Source organism: Theobroma cacao, chromosome 7 (genome assembly GCF_000208745.1).
Source record: "Theobroma cacao cultivar B97-61/B2 chromosome 7, Criollo_cocoa_genome_V2, whole genome shotgun sequence".
NCBI classification, from domain to species: domain Eukaryota; kingdom Viridiplantae; phylum Streptophyta; class Magnoliopsida; order Malvales; family Malvaceae; genus Theobroma; species Theobroma cacao.
The window spans coordinates 3987705-4006473 of NC_030856.1; the positions used below are offsets into that span (position 1 = coordinate 3987705).

Consider the following 18769-nt stretch of genomic DNA (forward strand, 5'->3'; position numbering starts at 1 on the left):
CTTTTGAGGGTCACGTGATTTAAGCCCAAAAAGCTACTAGGCCAGTGATTAGACTTGGATCATTACACGCATATTACGACATACGTTACATAATCACAAACATACACTAGTATCAAAGGGAAAGTTATATCCAAATTACCAAAATAGGTATAGGATAAAAGTTTGCCAAAAAATAACACCAAATTTCACTAAGTAGCTACTTGTGACGAATTTTTCTTTTCTTTTTTCCCAACTTTTGGGGTTTTGTATCTACGATACATCTTATGTTGTATTTTTCTAACTCTTGAGACTTTTGGGCTTTGGTTTTTAACCTATGAAATTTTTGTGTGACATCTATCCAACATCTGTCTTGGGTTTTTAGGTTTTGGGTTAGGATTCTTAGTCATAAAAAAATTTGAAAAAATAATATCAATTCCAAAAAAAATTTAAACCCAAAAAACTCTTTTTTTTAATAACAATTAAACCTAAAACAAATCAAAAATTTATAACCATAACTAAATCAATCAAGGACCAATTTTTAATTCTTTTTCCATGGCTTTGATCTTCTTCTCCATGCATGCTACCAATAACATAATTAAACATAATTTACATAATTTTTCCTAAATACATTAGATCTAAGAAAAATAAAAAAAATAAAAAAAGAAACATGACAATGATAGGCCACTAATAGCCAAAAAAAAAAGTTTACAAGTAAATCTTTAACAATTATGGAATAATTAATGTGACTAAAATCTTAAACATTCACCTATGCATTCAATCATATATTGATCACATCAAATATAATTAAATCTTGTAAAGGTACCAACCATTCATAGACATATAAAAAATTAAATCTGCATGCAACCAAAGACTCTGTTGTTGGATTGGGATCGTAGTATATGCTTGTGATTGTGTAACTTATGGATTTCAAAAAAAATTTAATTATGGAAGCAGTTTATTCAATTTACACAAATGAAAATTCACAATCATACAACATGCAAATCAAATAATAATTGCATCAATATAAAAAAATAAAAAATAAGAGTATTACCTACTCCGAGTTAGCTTCTCTCCTAGTGAATTGTAATAAATTCACCACCACACCAATTGTTGGAATTTTCGACCAATTTGAATTACCACTTATTCTTCAAGAATTTTTCAATCTCGAACATAAAGTGGGCTAGGCATGGAATACTTTTCAAAATGGTAACTAGATAGTTTTCTCTCAATTTCTTTTATGGCAATTTTTCTTTGCGTAAGGCTTGTAGAAAATTGCTGGAGCAAGAAGGAGACCTCAAGAGAGAAAGAGGAGTTTTTCTATCTCTCTATCATATGACAATTTTATTTGATTAACATAGACACACCCGTACTAAAGAGAAGCTTCAAACAGAAAAGAATTGGAACAGAGCATTTTAGCTGTAATTGAAAGTAGCTATCGAGGTTCCATCAAAGAAACTGTCACGTTATTGACTGAACATAGTTCAGGCCTGCTTGCATGCTGATTTGGATTGTTTATGGCACTTCTTGCACTTGAGAAAGCAGGCTCATTAGGAGAATTTAGAACTGTAAGCTCATTAGTAAGCATCGAGACTACTTCGGACATGGTCGGTCTATCAGCTGCAATTTCTTGAACACAGAGAAGAGCCACATGAATGTATCTGAGCAGCACAGGATATGGCACTTGCTCTTCCAACGTAGGATCCATCAACTCAAGAGCTCTACCTCCTTTCCACAGTTCCCATGCCTAAAGTAAAATGATTATGTTTAAATGCCAAAATCATTTACATGGGGGAGAAGAGAAAGAAAAGGAGGAAAAACAAGCAGGATAAAACACTTGAAAAATGGAGAAAGTTTGTTACTCACATGTCCAAGAAGGTTAAGAGAGTTGCTATGGTAAAGCCCAGTATTCTTCTTGCCACTCACTATCTCCAGGAGCAACACTCCGAAGCTGAACACATCAGATTTAATGGAGAAAAGACCTTCCAGGGCATATTCAGGCGACATGTAACCACTATATTTCATCAAAAGTCGATTAGATTCTTCATTGAAGGAGACTTAACAAGCAGGTGACATTGCAAGTTATGGAGATTTGAACTTCACTTACTAAGTTCCTACAATTCGATTAGTATTTGCTTGCAGCTCATCACCACCAAACATTCTTGCCAAGCCAAAATCAGATATTTTGGGGTTCATGTCACTGTCTAACAGGATATTGCTTGCCTTCAGATCCCTATGTATAATTCGTAATCTGGAATATTGGTGAAGATACAGAATCCCTTGAGCTATCCCTTCAATTATGCGAATGCGTGTTCTCCAGTCCAGTAACCGTCGATTGTTTGGGTCTGTTGCAAATGTGCAGAATGTCACATATCAAAGCTAATTGATTTTGGAACAAATTATTGCTTGTAAGCTAGTTAACATGTAAAATTTCGTGACGCATGAATCACAGACCAAAAAGAAATGCATCCAAACTTTTGTTAGGCATGAACTCATAGATCAATATCTTTTCGCCTTGTTCTAGGCAGCAACCCAATAGTCTAACAAGGTTCCTATGCTGGAGCTTTGCTATAAGCATTGTCTCGTTTTTCAACTCTTCTAGCCCTTGTCCTGACCTTTTTGAAAGCCTTTTCACTGCTATTTCTTGTCCATTTAATAGCTTTCCCTGCAATTGAAATTCCATAGATTTTATAGGAAACTTTCAGCATTGTCAATAGTGAAGATTTTAGCTTAGCAGCTTGAACTCAACTTCTGGCAATGGGCTTTTAAATGGTAGATATGATACCTTGTAAACAGGTCCAAATCCCCCCTCTCCTAGCTTATTCTCTAAGGAGAAGTTTTCTGTAGCTGCAGATATACTAACAAAGCTAAACAATGGCAATGCAGCATCCTTCCTCTTCCCTTTTCCCACTTTATCAGAGCCAGAAAACTCACTGCTGCTAGTTGTGCTCATCTCCATATCAAAGAGTAGTATATCCTGGCTTGTATCTGCCTCCCCTGTTTTTTTTTTTGGACAGAGAGGTGTGCATATATAAGTACATCCATTCACATAAAAAGCAAGCATATATACAAATCCATTTAAAAGGACTCATCGGAAATGAAAGTACCTTTGTTTTTAAGACTTTTCCTCCACTGAAAAACAATGTAGCAAGCAGAAAGAAGCACCACTAGAGCAACAGCGATTACAATAATCCACCAAAACTTCTTGGCTCCTAGAAATCAAATATGAAAAGTAAGAATCCAAAACAATTTACCAGATATTAACTACTTTGGACATTTAGCTATCCATTTCTGATTGACTATTTCCTATTGAATATGATCATAATAACAAATAAAGAAGTTTAGAGAAAGAGGTACCTCCACTGCTGTCAAATTCAGAAGCTGAAAGTTTGATAAAAATTGTTTTTCCATTAGGATCCTCTTCTGAAAGTTGTTGAAGATTTAGAATGTCCCCAAACCATCTTAAGCAATGGCCGCTTTTGTTATAGGCATATGCAGTGCAACTGCAGTTGTTCAAGCAAGCTACTTCGCATGCTTTTGCATCTGTGCTCGAAACTTCAGGGCCTGATGGGGAAGAATATGATGACTTGCTTTGCTCAGTTGAACTTAGAGGATATCTTACACCATCCATCCTGAAGAACCTGTCTTTGTCTCCTATCCCACAATTTAGGGCCATTCGCCTCGTACACCCACCATTCTGGCCTTGCCCTATCCTCCTCTCTGAGGAATAAAAACCTCTTAAGCACTGGCAGCTCTCACCGCTATGCTTACTGCAGCTGCTGAATGGACCACAAGAATTAAAAACATCACACAATGCCCTTGGCTGAGCCCAAAACAACACCCACTCTTGGGAAGTGTTTAGCCATGAAAATTCTCTGAGCTGTCCAGACACACTAACGATGAATCTAGTTATTATAGAAGGATTATACAAAGCATAAGAAAAATATGTTTCATTTTCATCGCTATATATGCTGTAATTGAAGATGTAGTTCAATCTCATTTCAGGCATCGAAGTAAAACGTACACCTTCCCAAGCCCCAGTGCTCCACACTGTTTCAGAACCCCTCATGAGGAAGACTTCATGTGATTTTGAACGATCCATTCTTACCTCAAAATCCCCAATATTTGGGTCTTCTTCATCTACCCACGATGTTAGAGACCACACTTTCCCAGTCTTTCTGCTGTAGCCTAGCTTCATTCCAGGTAAAAATGTATCTGTAGGGTAGTCAAAGCTCTGCCATAGTACATCAAAGTTCTCATTTCTTAAAACCAAATTCCCGGAATCCAACAGTGTAGCACTCACGTTCTGGCTTGATGGATCATCACTTACTCTATAGGTTATTCTGCTATCCACAATCACAAGGTATCCATCATCATTGATGGTAAGAACCGGCTGAGAAGAACCACTGAAAGGATGATCTCGATTGGCAACCCAGACTATATCCTTTGATGGAACATTGATCATCCAAATTCCCACATAACGTTTTGTTGAGCTGCCTGGGGAAACGAATCCTAATTCAAAGGTATTGCCAGCAGATCTAACACTCTCCGAATCTCTCATCACTTGCCCTTGAAAAAGGGTATCAGTGGCTGCAACTGTTCCATTGAAAAGCTTCAAGAAATAGCAAGACAAAACAAACAAGCAAAAAGATGGAAGTACTCTCCTGGTTGCCATATTTCTGCTAGCAGGCACCTCTCTCTATGTCTTGAAGCAAGATTCTAAGTGAAACACCGTGTGACAGCAAGCCAACTTTGACCAAAGAACTTTCCTGTTTCCTTCTTTGCACTTGTCATTGTCAAACCCCAAATAATTGAAGACAATAAAAAAATATTTTAATCACATTGTTGATTCTCATCCCAAAACAAGGATTTTACTTTTTCCTCCTATGAAATTAATCTCCACATTTCAGAGTGAGACCTGGGGTGCAGTTAAAGAATTCTGAAATTGGTGGAAGGGATATGTGCTTATAAAATAAGTACTAGCAGATTCCAATAACTTTAAATGATTTACTGGAACTTTTCTGGAGGACTGGAAACATACTTGTCTTCGATTAGGATCAAACCATCTTCCATGTTCCTACTGACCTTCACTTTGAAGGGCACACAAAGAGGAGACCGATGCAGCTACCATTGGAGAATCATTGGACAAATCATGTTAGACTTGGTTTCGTTCACAATATTTAATCCCAACTGATGGCAAAAAAATCTTTAAAAAACCAATAGCTGTCATACACAATTCAGAAAAACAGAATCTTTTAAAAAAAATAAGTGTCTTGTATGAAAATATACAGCATTTATTACCTACTAGCTAATTTTTATAGCCACCAAGTAGATGCTGAAATATTTACTAACAAATATTGCAACAGGAAACTGTCCTCAACTAAAAGTTACTGCTAAATTTCTATCTTCCTCCCTGCACAGTTAAGGTTACTTCATTATTTGAAACAGATTCTTCTCTGTTTGATTTTGCATCCCCATAATTGGATCTTCTTTCTATGAAGAAACCAGGTTGTTTAGGGTCAGGCAATTTGTCTTTCTCATTTACCAGCATGGATACAACACATGACATTTCAGGCCTATCCTCTGGGAACTTTTGAACACATAGTAGACCCAACTGAATACATCTTAGCACCTGTGATGGAACACATGAATTCTCCAGACAGGAATCTATTAGCTCTAAGCCCCTGTCTTTCTTCCATAGCAACCATGCCTAGTTCAATTTCACAACAATTAACCAATTATTAACAAGAAGAGCAGGACATAAGATGGTACGGTCTGTCAGTCAACTTACATGTCCTAGAAGGTTATGGTGGTGATCTGGATGAGTAAAACCCCTATTCTTCTTGCCACTCAATATCTCTAAGATAAGCACCCCAAAGGCAAAAACATCAGATTTGACTGAAAATTCTCCATCAACTGCATACTCCGGAGACATATAGCCACTGCTTGAAGTATCAGTCATATCAGTTATATGATTTCATAATAAGACAATTGGACCAATGTTAAACTATTCAACTTACTATGTCCCAGCAACTCTGTTTGTTCTTACTTGAACTTCATCCCCTCCGAATGTTCTTGCTAAGCCAAAATCCGAAAGAACAGCCTTTAAGTTTTGGTCTAGCAAAACATTGCTAGTCTTCAAATCTCTGTGAATTATTTGAAGTCTAGAGTCCTGATGAAGGTAGAGAAGTCCCCGTGCAATTCCCATGATGATGCCAAAGCGCTTTTTCCATAGCAATAATGCACTTCTCTTTTGATCTGCAAACCATTGCTACCCTTATAAATCTCATGATTAGTCAACAGTGAAATCAATAGTACATAACAATCTCTTTTTCCTCAAAAGTTAGTTATATGGATTCATCTGTAAGGCAGTCTGCAAAGACACATTAAGGAACATAAACAAGATGAATCCAAAGATAAACGGACAAGAAAAACAGACCAAAAATAAAATAATCTAAGCTACTGTTCGCCATAAACTCATAAACCAGAATCCTTTCTTCCCCTTCGATGCAGTAGCCCAAAAGCCTGACAAGATTCCTGTGTTGAAGTTTGGCAATCAGAAAAACTTCATTCTTGAATTCTTCTAGACCTTGTTTTGAATTCTTTGACAACCTTTTCACTGCAATATCTTGTCCAGTACATAGAATTCCCTGCATATGTCATTAAATCACAGACACATCATGTTTTTCTTTATAGTACTTTAGTACTTTTTGACAATTAAAAGAAAACCATGGATCATATTACCTTATAAACAGAGCCAAAGCCACCTGCTCCAACTAATTTTTCTGGAGAGAAGCCATCAGTAGCTGCACTGAGAGTTTCCAGGTCATAAAAAGGTACCTCTATGTCTTCCATCTTGCATTCCATGCCTATGAACAAAGATAGTTGGCCTTTTAAATGGAAATGGTATTGAAGCTTGCAAGAAATTATTAAGGACAGTATAGAGGATAAATAATTTCGTTCAAAGAAATTAGAGGATAATGTGTAGGCTATTACCTCTTTTATTTTTTCTCTTCTTCAATGTAATGCACCAGAGTATCAAGCATACAATCAAGATTCCAGCAATGACAGATACTACTATGATCACTGACAATCTCTTTCTCGTATTTGAATGACTGAACCGTTCTAGAACATTCAATAATATGATAAAACTTTATCATTTTGTTGAACAGTTTCTTGCTTTTCTAATAAATAAAACAGAGCTTTGCTTTATATTCTTTCAATTCTATCACAACCCAATGCAACAGTAAGTCATGAAAACTGCACAATATTTCATTAAGATAAAACTAATTATCCTTCTTTCACGTAGCTCCATCCTTGCAATCTGCAACTCCAATAACTAATATAAGAACAATGTCATGCACTTACCAAGTTCAGAAGCGGGCAGCCGTATATAGATATCTTGGCCTCTATTCTCTTCATTGAAACCTTTAATGTCAACTAGGTTCCCGAACCACATCAAGCATCCATGTCCTTTGCCAGTAATGTTTGAATTAGCATAAGCCGTGCAAGAACAGTTCTTCAAGCACTCTTTTTTGCAGCCTTTTGTGCTCATAGTCTTATTCAACCGAAACTCCAACAAGTCAGGCAATTTCACCCGTGAAAGTTTTAAAAATCCATCTCCATTCTGGCAGATCAGTGGCTTTCGCCTTCTGCATCCACTAGACCAATTAAGCAGTTCCCATTCTGCTGGTGCTGTAGGTGTAAACCCCATCAAACACTCACAAAGTTGATCTTTCTGACCTCCGCAAATGCTATTGGCTCCACACTTCCCATAGCTATCACAAACATCATTTGGTTGTGTGTAGACCATGGCCCATTCTGTGGTTGCATTATTCAACACATAGTAGTGAAGTAGACCAGAATTATTAAGGCTTACCCTCGTATTGACTAAGTGGGTCTCAGGTTGATACATATACTCCAATTCGTCCTTGTTGAATACTAACTTGAGAGTAAAGTATGGATCAGAGACTGAAAGAAGACCACTGAACGAAAGTCCATTCCAGAACCCAGTTCGGAACATTCTGATTGATCCCATACCTACAACCACTTGAGGTAACTCAGGATTTTCAATTCTACAAGTATAGTCCCCTAGAGACGGATCATCCAGGCTTTTCCATGACGTCAAACCTTTGTTGAAGTCATCGTTGATCTTCATGCCAGGTAACCAGGTATTGGATGGATAGTCAAAGCTTTGCCATAGGGAACTTTCAGAAGAATCAGAGCTCACCATGGCATTGTCTTTAACAACAAAGTTTCCAGAATCTAAGAGCTGTGCGATAGGACTTTCTGCCACTTTGGTTGTATTTGAAGACCAAATAACACTATTTGCTTGGTTGGAAAGAACTAGTCCAGTTTTGGTAACAGTTAGAAAACCATGTGAACCAGTTATCGGGTTGTTTCTGTTTGCAACCCAAGTAACCGTATCTGGAGTTTGCCTGTACCATATCCCCAAGTACCTGTTCTTGGAATTGACAGGAGAAAAGAAGCCTAGCTCAAAACTTTGGCCTGAGGAGACTAAAGTCTCACCATCACTCATAGATTGTGTTTCAAGCAAGGTATCTAAAGCAATGGAAAAATGAAAGATTTCTGAAAGATAAATTAAGGCACAAAAGAAGGGGAAGAACCGATGAACCTCCATTAAAATTTCCAATAGGAAGAAGATAGAAAATTATCAGATTCTAGGGAATAATGTAACCCAACCCAATGTCAACCATAGACACAGGGAAACAAGAAATCGATAAATAGCTCCATTTATTGAAAAACAAAAAGCAGAAAAGGAAAAAATAATACAAAACATACAGATGCATTTGAAGTTGTCACACCCTTATAATGCAGATCCAAAGGAAACAAATCTTTTGTTCAAGCACTAGCCAGGGAAGGAAATTTCTTGCTTTGATTCAAACTTTTGTTATTTCAAATTGTCACTAGCAGCTTGAGGCAACTGCCACATGACAAAATTAGAAGACTTAAAAAGTCTTGCATCAATCTAAAATCAATAGCATCAAGAATGGTCTACAAATTACAACTTCAGACATTAGGAAATTGTAGGTGTCAACATGAGGACATACCTCGGAAATTCTTTTGCATTGACAAACATGTTTGAAAAATAGAATTAGCCCTGAATTCAAAAAGAATGTTCAAAATAAAAAATTTTAGAAGTTGTTGTGGACAAATTTGAAACCACGTAATTATTCCATCATGTTATCATCAATTTTAGACCGCAGAATTCACATGATACAATTTTCTAGCTGAAAAATCAATGAAAGAGAAGTCTTTAATTACCCAATACGTGTTAAATTAATGGGAAAGCTAATAAATTAAATATAAGAAAGACTTTCTTGATTTGGAGGAATGAAAACTTCATTATCTGTATTTGACACAACATCTAACTAATTCTTAGCAAGAAAAGCAGGACATAAGATAGTAAGACATTATTGTCAATCAGTCTAACTTACCTGTCCTGGAAGGTTATGGTGGTGATCTGGATGAGGAAAACCCATATTCTTCTTGCCACTCCTTATCTGTAAGCTGACCTGCAAAGATACATAAAGGAAGGTAAACGAGATGAACCCAAAGATAAATGGACAAGAAAAACAGACCAAAAATAAAATAATCTAAGCTATTGTTTGGCCTAAACTCATAAACCAGAATTCTTTCTTCCCCTTGACAAGATTCTTGTGTTGAAGTTTGGCAATCAAAACTACTTCATTCTTTAATTCTTCCAGGGAATAAACATGAGTACTTACATTGACAGTATATATTTTTACCTGGAATGAAGATTGGCTACAGCAGAAAGACTGGGAATCACATTGTTGATTCCTATCCCAAAACAATGATTCACATTCCCACCATGAATTTGATCTCCTCATCCCAAAACAAACATTTGACAGATCATGTTAGACTTGGTTTTGTTCAAAATATTAAATCCCAACTGATAGCGAAAAAGTCTTTAAAAAACCAATAGCTGTTATACACAATTCAGAAAACCAGAATTTAAAAAGAAAAATAATGTGTCTTGTAAGAAAATATAAACTATATATTAGCTAATAGCTAATTCATATAGCTTCCAAGTAAATGCTGAATACATATTGCAACAGGAAATTGTCCTCAACTAAAAGTTACTGCTAAATTTCTATCTTCCTTCCTGCACAGTTAAGGTTACCGCATTGTTTGAAACAGATTCTTCTCTGTTTAATTTTGCATCCCCATCATTTGGTCTTCTTTCTATGAAGAAACCAGGTTGTTTAGGCTCAGGCAACTTGTCTTTCTCATTTACCAGCATGGATACAACACATGACATTTCAGGCCTATCCTCTGGGAACTTTTGAACACATAGTAGACCCAACTGAGTACATCTTAGCACCTCTGATGGAACACATGAATTCTCCATACATGAATCTATTAGCTCCAAGGCCCTCTCTTTCTTCCATAGCAACCATGCCTAGTTCAATTTCACAACAATGAACCAATTATAACAAGCAGAGCACGAACATAAGATGGTTCTGTCAGTCAGTCAACTTACATATCCTAGAAGGTTTTGGTGGTGATCTGGATGAGTAAAACCCTTATTCTTCTTGCTGCTCAATATCTCTAAGATAAGCACTCCAAAGGTGAAAACACCAGATTTGATCAAAAATTCTCCATCAACTGCATGCTCTGGAGACATATAGCCACTGCTTGAAGTATCAATCATATCAGTTACAAGATTTCTTATTAAGACAATTGAACCAATGTTAAACCATGCAACTTACTATGTCCCAGCAACTCTGTTTGTTCTTACTTGAACTTCATCCCCTCCAAATGTTCTTGCTAAGCCAAAATCAGAAATAACAGCATTTAAGTTTTGGTCTAGCAAAACATTGCTAGTCTTCAAATCTCTGTGAATTATTTGAAGTCTAGATTCCTGATGAAGGTAGAGAAGTCCCTGTGCGATTCCCATGATGATGCCAAAGCGCTTTTTCCATGGCAATAATGCACTTCTCTTTTGATCTGCAAGGCAATAATGCACTTCTCTTTTGATCTGCAAACCATCGCTACCCTTACAAATTTCTTGATTTGTCAATAGTAGCATCAATAGTGTTTAACAATTTCGTTTTCCTCCAAAGTTAGATAATCTGTAAGGTGGTCTGCAAACATATAAAGGAACGTAAACAAGATGAATCCAAAGATAAATGGACAAGAAAAACAGACCAAAAATAAAATAATCTAAGCTATTGTTTGGCATAAACTCATAAACGAGCATCCTTTCTTCCCCTTGAATGCAGCAGCCTAAAAGCCTGACACGATTCCTGTGTTGAAGTTTGGCAATCAGAACAACTTCATTCTTGAATTCTTCTAGACCTTGTTTTGAATTCTTTGACAACCTTTTCACTGCAATATCTTGTCCAGCACATAGGCATCCCTGCATACGTCATTAAATCACAGACACATCATGCTTTTCTTTATAGTACTTTATTACTTTTGGACAATTAAAAGAAAACCATGGATCATATTACCTTAAACACAGAGCCAAAGTGACCTGCTCCAACCAAATTTTCTGGAGAGAAGCCATCAGAAGCTGCAGTGAGAGTTTCCAGGTCAAAAAAAGGTACCTCTATGTCTTCCTTCTTGCATTCCATTCCTATGAACCAAGATAGTTGGCCTTTAAATAAAAATGGCACTGAGGCTTGCAAATAATTATAGAGGACAATATTAAGGATAAAAAATTTCATTCAAAGAAATTAGAGGATGATGAGTATGCTATTGCCTCTTTTGTTTTTTTTCTTCTTCCATCTAATGCACCGGCATACCAAGCATACAAACAAGAATCCAGCAATGACTGATGCTACTATGATCACTGACAATCTCTTTCTCATATTTGAATCACTGAACTGTTCTGGAACATTCAAATAAAATGATAGAATTTTATCATTTTGTTGAACAGTTTGTTGTTTTTCTAATACATAAATCAGATCACTTTGCTTTTTACTCTTTAAATTCTATCACAACCCAATCCAACAATAAGTCATGAACACTGCACACTATTTCATAAAGATAAAACCAACTAACCTTTTGCAAGTACCTTGATCATTGTAATCTATGACTTCAATACGTAATATAAGAACTGTGTCATAAAGCTGTACTTTTCTGAGAATTGGGTGCTGCTGTGTGGGTGTGCTGACTGTGGAAGCTGCTGCGATGTTTGGTGTTTTATGGATGAATGAGAACAATTTCCACATCTGTCATGATTTTGTTTACTTCTGGGAAGGTGTTTTAGGGGTGTTGACGATTTGCAATGTGTTATGGTGACACTAATTTCAGGCAGAGGGATGTGGTTTCTTTGGTTTCTGATACTTGTGTGTAAAATGTACAGGTCCTTCAAAAAATTATGTTGAGGGACATGGGATGTTATTTTGTTCATATGCTGGGCAGGGTCACTTTGACCTTGTGTAAAAAGGGTAAGATAGTCATGAGAGGATGCTGGAACTCTAGGCTTTATCAAGGAAGGTAGAATCTTTTGTCAAATGCTCAGTTACTGCAGAGATGATCCTATGATGTTATCCTCACTTCAGAGCATAACAGACCAGGATCAACTCGCTTTGTTTCGGCTCAGGGGAGTGTTTTTGCCTCCCTCGAGAGTTATATATAATGAAATTTCAAAAAAAAAAAATCAAGTTCAGATGCGGGCAGTCATATATAGATATCTTGGCCTCTATTCTCATCATTGAAACCTTTAATGTCAACTAGGTTCCCAAACCACATCAAACATCCATGTCCTTTGCCACTAATGTTTAAATTAGCATAAGCCATGCAAGAAAAGTTCTTCAAGCGCTCTTTCTTGCAGTCTTTTGTGCTCATAAGTCTTATTCAACTGAAACTCCAACAAGTCAGGCAATTTCACCCGAGAAATTATGAAAAATCGATCCCCATTCTGGCAGATCAGTGGCATTCACCTTCTGCATCCACTGGACCAATTAAGCAATTCCCATTCTGCTGGTGCTGCAGGTGTAAACACAATCAAACACTCACAAATTGGTTCTCTCTGAACTGTGCAGATGCTATTGGCTCCACACTTCCCCTAACTATCACAAACATCATTTGGTTGAGTGTAGATCATGGCCCATTCTGTAGTTGCATTATTTAACACATAATAGTGAAGTAGACCAGAATTATTAAGGCTTATCCTCCTATTAACCAAGTAAGTTTCAGGTTGATTCATATATTCATCCTTGTTGAATACTAACTTGAGAGTGAAATATGGATCAGAGAATGGAAGAAGACCACTGAACTGAAGTCCATTCCATGACCCAGTTTGGAACTTTCTGATTGATCCCATACCTACAACCACTTGAGGTAACTCCGGATGTTCAATTCTACAGGTATAGTCCCCTAGAGATGGATCATCCAGGCTTTTCCATGATGTCAAACCTTTGTTGAAGTCATCTGTGATCTTCATGCCGGCTAACCAGGTGTTGGATGGATAGTTAAAGCTTTGCCATAGGAAACTTTCAGAAGAATCAGAGCTCACCATGGCATTGTCTTTAACAACAAAGTTTCCAGAATCTAAGAGCTGTGCAATTGGACTTTCTGCCACTTTGGTTGTATTTGAAGACCAAACAACACTATTTGTGTGGTCGGAAAGAATTAATCCAGGTTTGGTAACAGTTAGAAAACCATGAGAACCAGTTATCGGGTTGTTTCTGTTTGCAACCCAAGTAACCGTCTCTGGGGTTTTGCTTGTACCATATCCCCAAGTACTTGTTCTTGGAATTACGAGGAGAAAAGAAGCGTAGCTCAAAACTTTGGCCTGAGGAGACTAAAGTTTCACCATCACTCATAGATTGCGTTTCAAGCAAGGTATCTAAAGCAATGGAAAAATGAAAGATTTCTGAGAAGGAGATCAAGGCACAAAAGAAGGGGAAGAACTGATGAACCTCCATTAAAAAATTTCCAATGAGGAGAAGATAGAAAATGATCAGATTCTAGGGAAGGGAAACAAGAAATTGATAAATAGCTCCATTTATTGAGAAACCAAAAACAGAAAAGGAAAAAATAATACAAAACATACAGATGCAATTGACGTTTAGACCTTCTTGTTTGTCACGCCATTAACATGCAGATCCAAAGGAATCAAATCATTTGCCTAAGCACTAACCAGGAAAGCAAATTTCTTGCCTTGATTCAAACTTGTTTTATATCTAATTGTCACTAGCAGTTAGAGACAACTGCCACATGACAAAATTAGAAGACTTAAAAAGCCTTTTGCATTGGTTTAAAATCAATAGCATCAAGAAATGGTCTAAATTGTAGGCTGAATTTATTTTTTTTCATCGATATCAACCATCATTCTTATAATTGGTGCATGCTCCATGGTAAAACATAATTAATATTTTCTTTTGGACCAGGTTAGGTCTACAAATTGTTAAAAACTTGAAAGTTGAAATGGATGTATTATAGGAGGTTCAAACTTTAGACAATAAACAATAGTGAGTGTGAACACGAGGACAGACTTAAGAAGGTGGTTGTTTATTTAAATTGTATAACTCACATAATATAATTTTTTAACAAATAAATCTAGGAAGGACAAGTCTTTAGTTACCCAATGGGCGTTAAATTAACAGGGAAGTTAATGAATTAATTAAATTTAAGAAATACTTTCTTGATTTGGAGGACTGAAAACTTCATTATCAGTATTTGACACTATTGCCAATCAGTCTAACTTACATGTCCTGGAAGGTTATGGTGGTGATCTGGAAGAGTAAAACCCATATTCTTCTTGCCACTCATTATCTGTAAGCTTGTCTGGAAAGATTCATGAAGGAAGGTAAACAAGATGAACCCAAAGATAAATGGACAAGAAAAACAGACCAAAAATAAAATAATCGAAGCAATTGTTTGGCATAAACTCATAAACTGAAATCCTTTCTTCCCCTTGAATGAAGTAGCCCAAAAGCCTGACAAGATTCCTGTGTTGAAGTTTGGTAATTAAAACTTTCATTCTTAGCAAGCTCCAAACACAAGTTTGGGGATCCTTACATTTGCGGCCATTAAAGCCTTCACGAAGTAATCTTGGTAAGTCTCTACTCACATGTCATGGAAGATCCTTACAGTTTCTGATGCAGTATTGAATTTCTATCCAAATCTTCAGCCCTACTCTACCACCACTTTGTAAAGCTTTAACCCAACTCTTGTTTTCCAGGTTCACCCTATGATTATGTGCATCTATGTATTAATAATTGTCTTAATTGAAGTTAGAGGACAAAACTGTCTTCTGACTCTTCAGTTTGCATATTCCCTGTGTTAAGCTAACCAGGAAGTGGAAAATCAAAAGTTTTAAGTCAAGGACAGTGTTCATTTTGATTCAATAATATGAGTTAACAATGAAAAATTGAAGTCAATAGCTGTCCAAACTCAATGAAAGAGATAGCAAACCCAATCGAATACATTTAGCTTCATTCCTGGCAACAGTGTGTCTGACGGGTAATCAAAGCTCTGTCACGGATAGCTTTGTTCGTGTTACATGGTTTTGTTGTCTTGAACAACAAAGTTTCCAGAATCTAGGAGTTGTGCCACTGGACCTTCTGCTTCTCTAGAGAAATTTGAAGACCACAGAGTGCTGTTTATTCCGTTAAAGAGTACAAGGTTTCCGTTACTATTGATGGTTAAAACTCCATGTGCATCAGTAATTGGGCTGTTCCTGTTTGCAACCCACACAACTGCCCCTGGAATATTTTTGTCCCAATTCAAAAATTGAGTTTCCCGGAGAGAAGAATCCCAATTCAAAGCTTTGGGATGAAGAAACCAACGTCTCACCATCACTGACGGATTGTGCCAGACTTATCATGTCAGCTGCAAACGAATACTCCATGATTGACAAAAACATCAAAATGGGAAAGAAAGGGCTTGCCAGAGTTATCATATCAGCTGCAAATGTGAACTCCATATTGATAAAAACATGAAAATGGGAAAGAAAATGCTTGCCAGAGATCTCGTCATTTAACAATTAAGATGAAAATGAAGCCTATTGCTGCCTTTTATAGGTATTTTCAGTATTGAACACATGAGAATAACAGAGGTACCGAGGTTGACTAGCAAGGACTAGAAAATGAGTTGAAGGAGATTGATTACTTATCTTATTCGTTTAGTTGGATATCTTTACTTATAATCAAAAGGTTGAAGAGAAAACATACAATGAGCCAAGAATTGAACATCAGTTCTAAACTGTAGAACACGTGTAACACAATTTTCCAATTAAAACATCTGGGAAGTAGAAGTCTTTAGTCACCTAATGATGGTGCTAAATTAAAGAGGAAGTTAATGAATTAAATCGAAGATAAGACTTTCTTGATTTGAAGGACTGAGACATGACATACTTGACTTGAATCTCCTAAAAAATGTGGGTCCCTGTTCATTATTTCCACTGTGGAGACGAAATGGTGATGAAAATGAAGTATCACAACGAACTGATTCTTTCTTGTTCCAAGGAGGAAGCTTAAAAGGTCAACAACGACTAACGAGCTTCCAAGGCGGAACATGTTACATCAATTAGAGAGCAATCTTCTGGCTTGCTCCCTTCTAGCTGTGAGTTCACCATGCTTCTCGCGTTTATGAAAGCAGGTTGTTTAGGAGACGGAAGCATCATACTTTCATTGTTAAGCATTGAAACAACATCAGGCATGGTTGGTCTATCATCTGCACTTTCTTGAACACAAAGCAGCCCTATGTTAACGTATCTCATTGCCAAATGTGTAGGTACTTCCTCCAGCAATGGATCAATCAGGGTCAGTCCCCTGTTGCTTACCCACAAATCACATGCCTACAGTAACAGGAAACAGGAATAATAAGTACAATCAATTTATCAATTTGTTGAGCAAATCAAACATGTGAATACAAAACCAGTTGACTTCATAGTGTAATGCATTGCACATCTTCAAACAGTTATGGAACAATGAATATACTAATACATGAATTTAAGATATCTAACAGATATTGGAACAATGAATATAACCTTCAAACTTTTTGAATTCATTAAATCACATAGTTACAGTAAATGCAGTTAAAGATACTGGCATATCCAAGAAGATGGAGAGACTCAGACAGATAGAAACTAGTGATCTTTCTGCCACTCACAATCTCTAGTAACAAGACTCCAAAACTATAGACATCAGATTTTACTGAAAAGAGGCATTTCAGAGCATATTCAGGGGGCATATAACCACTGAAAGTGAGTTTAAAAACTCAAAATTGTTAGTGAGGTGCACACTCTTGAATACAAGCATGCATAGATATGATTCAAATGGATTTCAACATTTATTTTAACTTACAATGTTCCAACAATTCGGTTTGTGTTTGCTTGTGATTCATCCCCTCCAAAAATTCTCATCATTCCAAAATCTGATATTTTAGGATTTATGTTGCCATCTAACAACATATTACTTGCTTTTAAATCCCTGTGAATGATTCTAAATCTAGAATATTGATGAAGATAAAGAAGCCCTTGAGAAATCCCTTCAACAATCCGAACACATATCGTCCAGTCTAATGTCCTACGTTTCGTTGAATCTATTTTCATCAATCAAAATGCTAGTAAACAGTCCATTAATCTTGGTTAAGGACTGAGAAAGTGAGAATTGATGTAAATATTCGAAAACTACATACCAAATAGGAAGAAATCCAAGCTTTTATTAGGCATGTACTAATAAATTAGTATCTTCTCTTCTAGTTCAATGCAACAGCCCAAAAGTCTGACAAGATTCTTGTGTTGGAGCTTGGCTACGACCAGTGCTTCATTTTTAACTCCTCCCAGCCTTGTCCAGATAAACTCGAGAGCCTTTTAACCGCTATTTCATCCCCTTTCAATAATTTTCCCCGAAACAGTTGCCCAGTACACAATAATGTGCCCCCAGCATATCAGAAACATGACAAGGTAATATTGTCATACTTTTATATACTCCTTCTCCACTGCATAGCAGTCATGTGAAAAATTTATACCTTGTAAACAGGTCCAAAACCACCCTCCCCAAGTTTAATTGTAGCTGAAAAGTTGTTTGTTGCAGCAGAAACGCTTGAAAAACTGAAAAATGGCAACTTGACATCCCTCTTCATAGGTGTTCCAGGTTCATTTGCCTCTGTAAGGTCTCTATCATCTCCATTTACACTAGAAGCCAAATCAAATGTTAACAAATCCTCTCCTGAATGATTTACAAAATGCAAAAAAAAAAAAAAGAATTTAATACTTTATTCACTATTCATTCATTGTTAGAATATGCAGGGCCAGGAAATTGTACCTTTATATTGGCTTTTTCTACAGAGACAATGAATAAAGAGGCCCAAGGTAAGCATTGACAAAGATACTGTTAGTATTCCAATTGTCCATAGCAGCCACTTGTTGCTTTTATTCTTACTATCTTTCCTGGTACCATTTGTTGAGCTTGTCCCTGTCAAATAAAATCAAATACTAAGTAAAGTAGTGATACAACTTGCATTCATCCTAAAATCAAGTGAAAATAACTCGTTGCAGCATATGCAGCTAGACTTTCCATTGTTCTCACCTATTGTAACTAGCTCAGAAGCTGCAAGCCTAAGATAAAAAATTTTCCCGTAAATACTCTTTTCTGAGAGTTGCTTTAGATCAAAAAAATCTCCATTCCATACCAAGCACCCAAGTTTATGATCATTAGAATAAGCAACGCAAGATCAGCTGTGCCAGCAAACTGACTCACAATCTGCTGCACTCCTATTATATAGCACAACTGGACCAGTGGGACATTCTACAAAAGGCATCCAAAGAAACCCATCTTTCTGGAAATGA

The 18769-nt window shown here is 36.6% G+C and overlaps 1 protein-coding gene and 1 pseudogene across 1 annotated transcript; both read right to left on the reverse strand.

The window, feature by feature from the left end:
• LOC18593792 lies at window positions 1380-8653 on the reverse strand. The gene is made up of 14 exons (XM_018124218.1): window positions 7345-8653; window positions 6973-7101; window positions 6721-6845; window positions 6416-6626; window positions 5997-6234; window positions 5768-5918; window positions 5381-5686; window positions 3334-4675; window positions 3084-3188; window positions 2762-2973; window positions 2431-2641; window positions 2084-2321; window positions 1843-1990; window positions 1380-1723 (listed from the first exon to the last, which is right to left on the reverse strand). Exons 1-14 carry the CDS (start codon window positions 8615-8617, stop codon window positions 1412-1414), a joined length of 5001 nt encoding a protein of 1666 aa, XP_017979707.1. The 5' UTR covers window positions 8618-8653; the 3' UTR covers window positions 1380-1411.
• On the reverse strand, window positions 9092-18595 carry LOC108662720 (annotated as a pseudogene).

What these genes read in the sequence shown, in the direction of transcription:
- LOC18593792 (XM_018124218.1), bottom strand. Translation starts at nt 8,617, where the DNA reads ATGGAGGTTCATCGGTTCTTCCCCTTCTTTTGTGCCTTAATTTATCTT. An exon ending in GAAGAGAAAAAATAAAAGAG is followed by an intron (nt 6,846 to 6,972) that starts GTAATAGCCTAC and finishes CTTTGTTCATAG; the next exon opens with GCATGGAATGCAAGATGGAA. An exon ending in TAACTGTGCAGGGAGGAAGA is followed by an intron (nt 4,676 to 5,380) that starts TAGAAATTTAGC and finishes TTCAAGACATAG; the next exon opens with AGAGAGGTGCCTGCTAGCAG.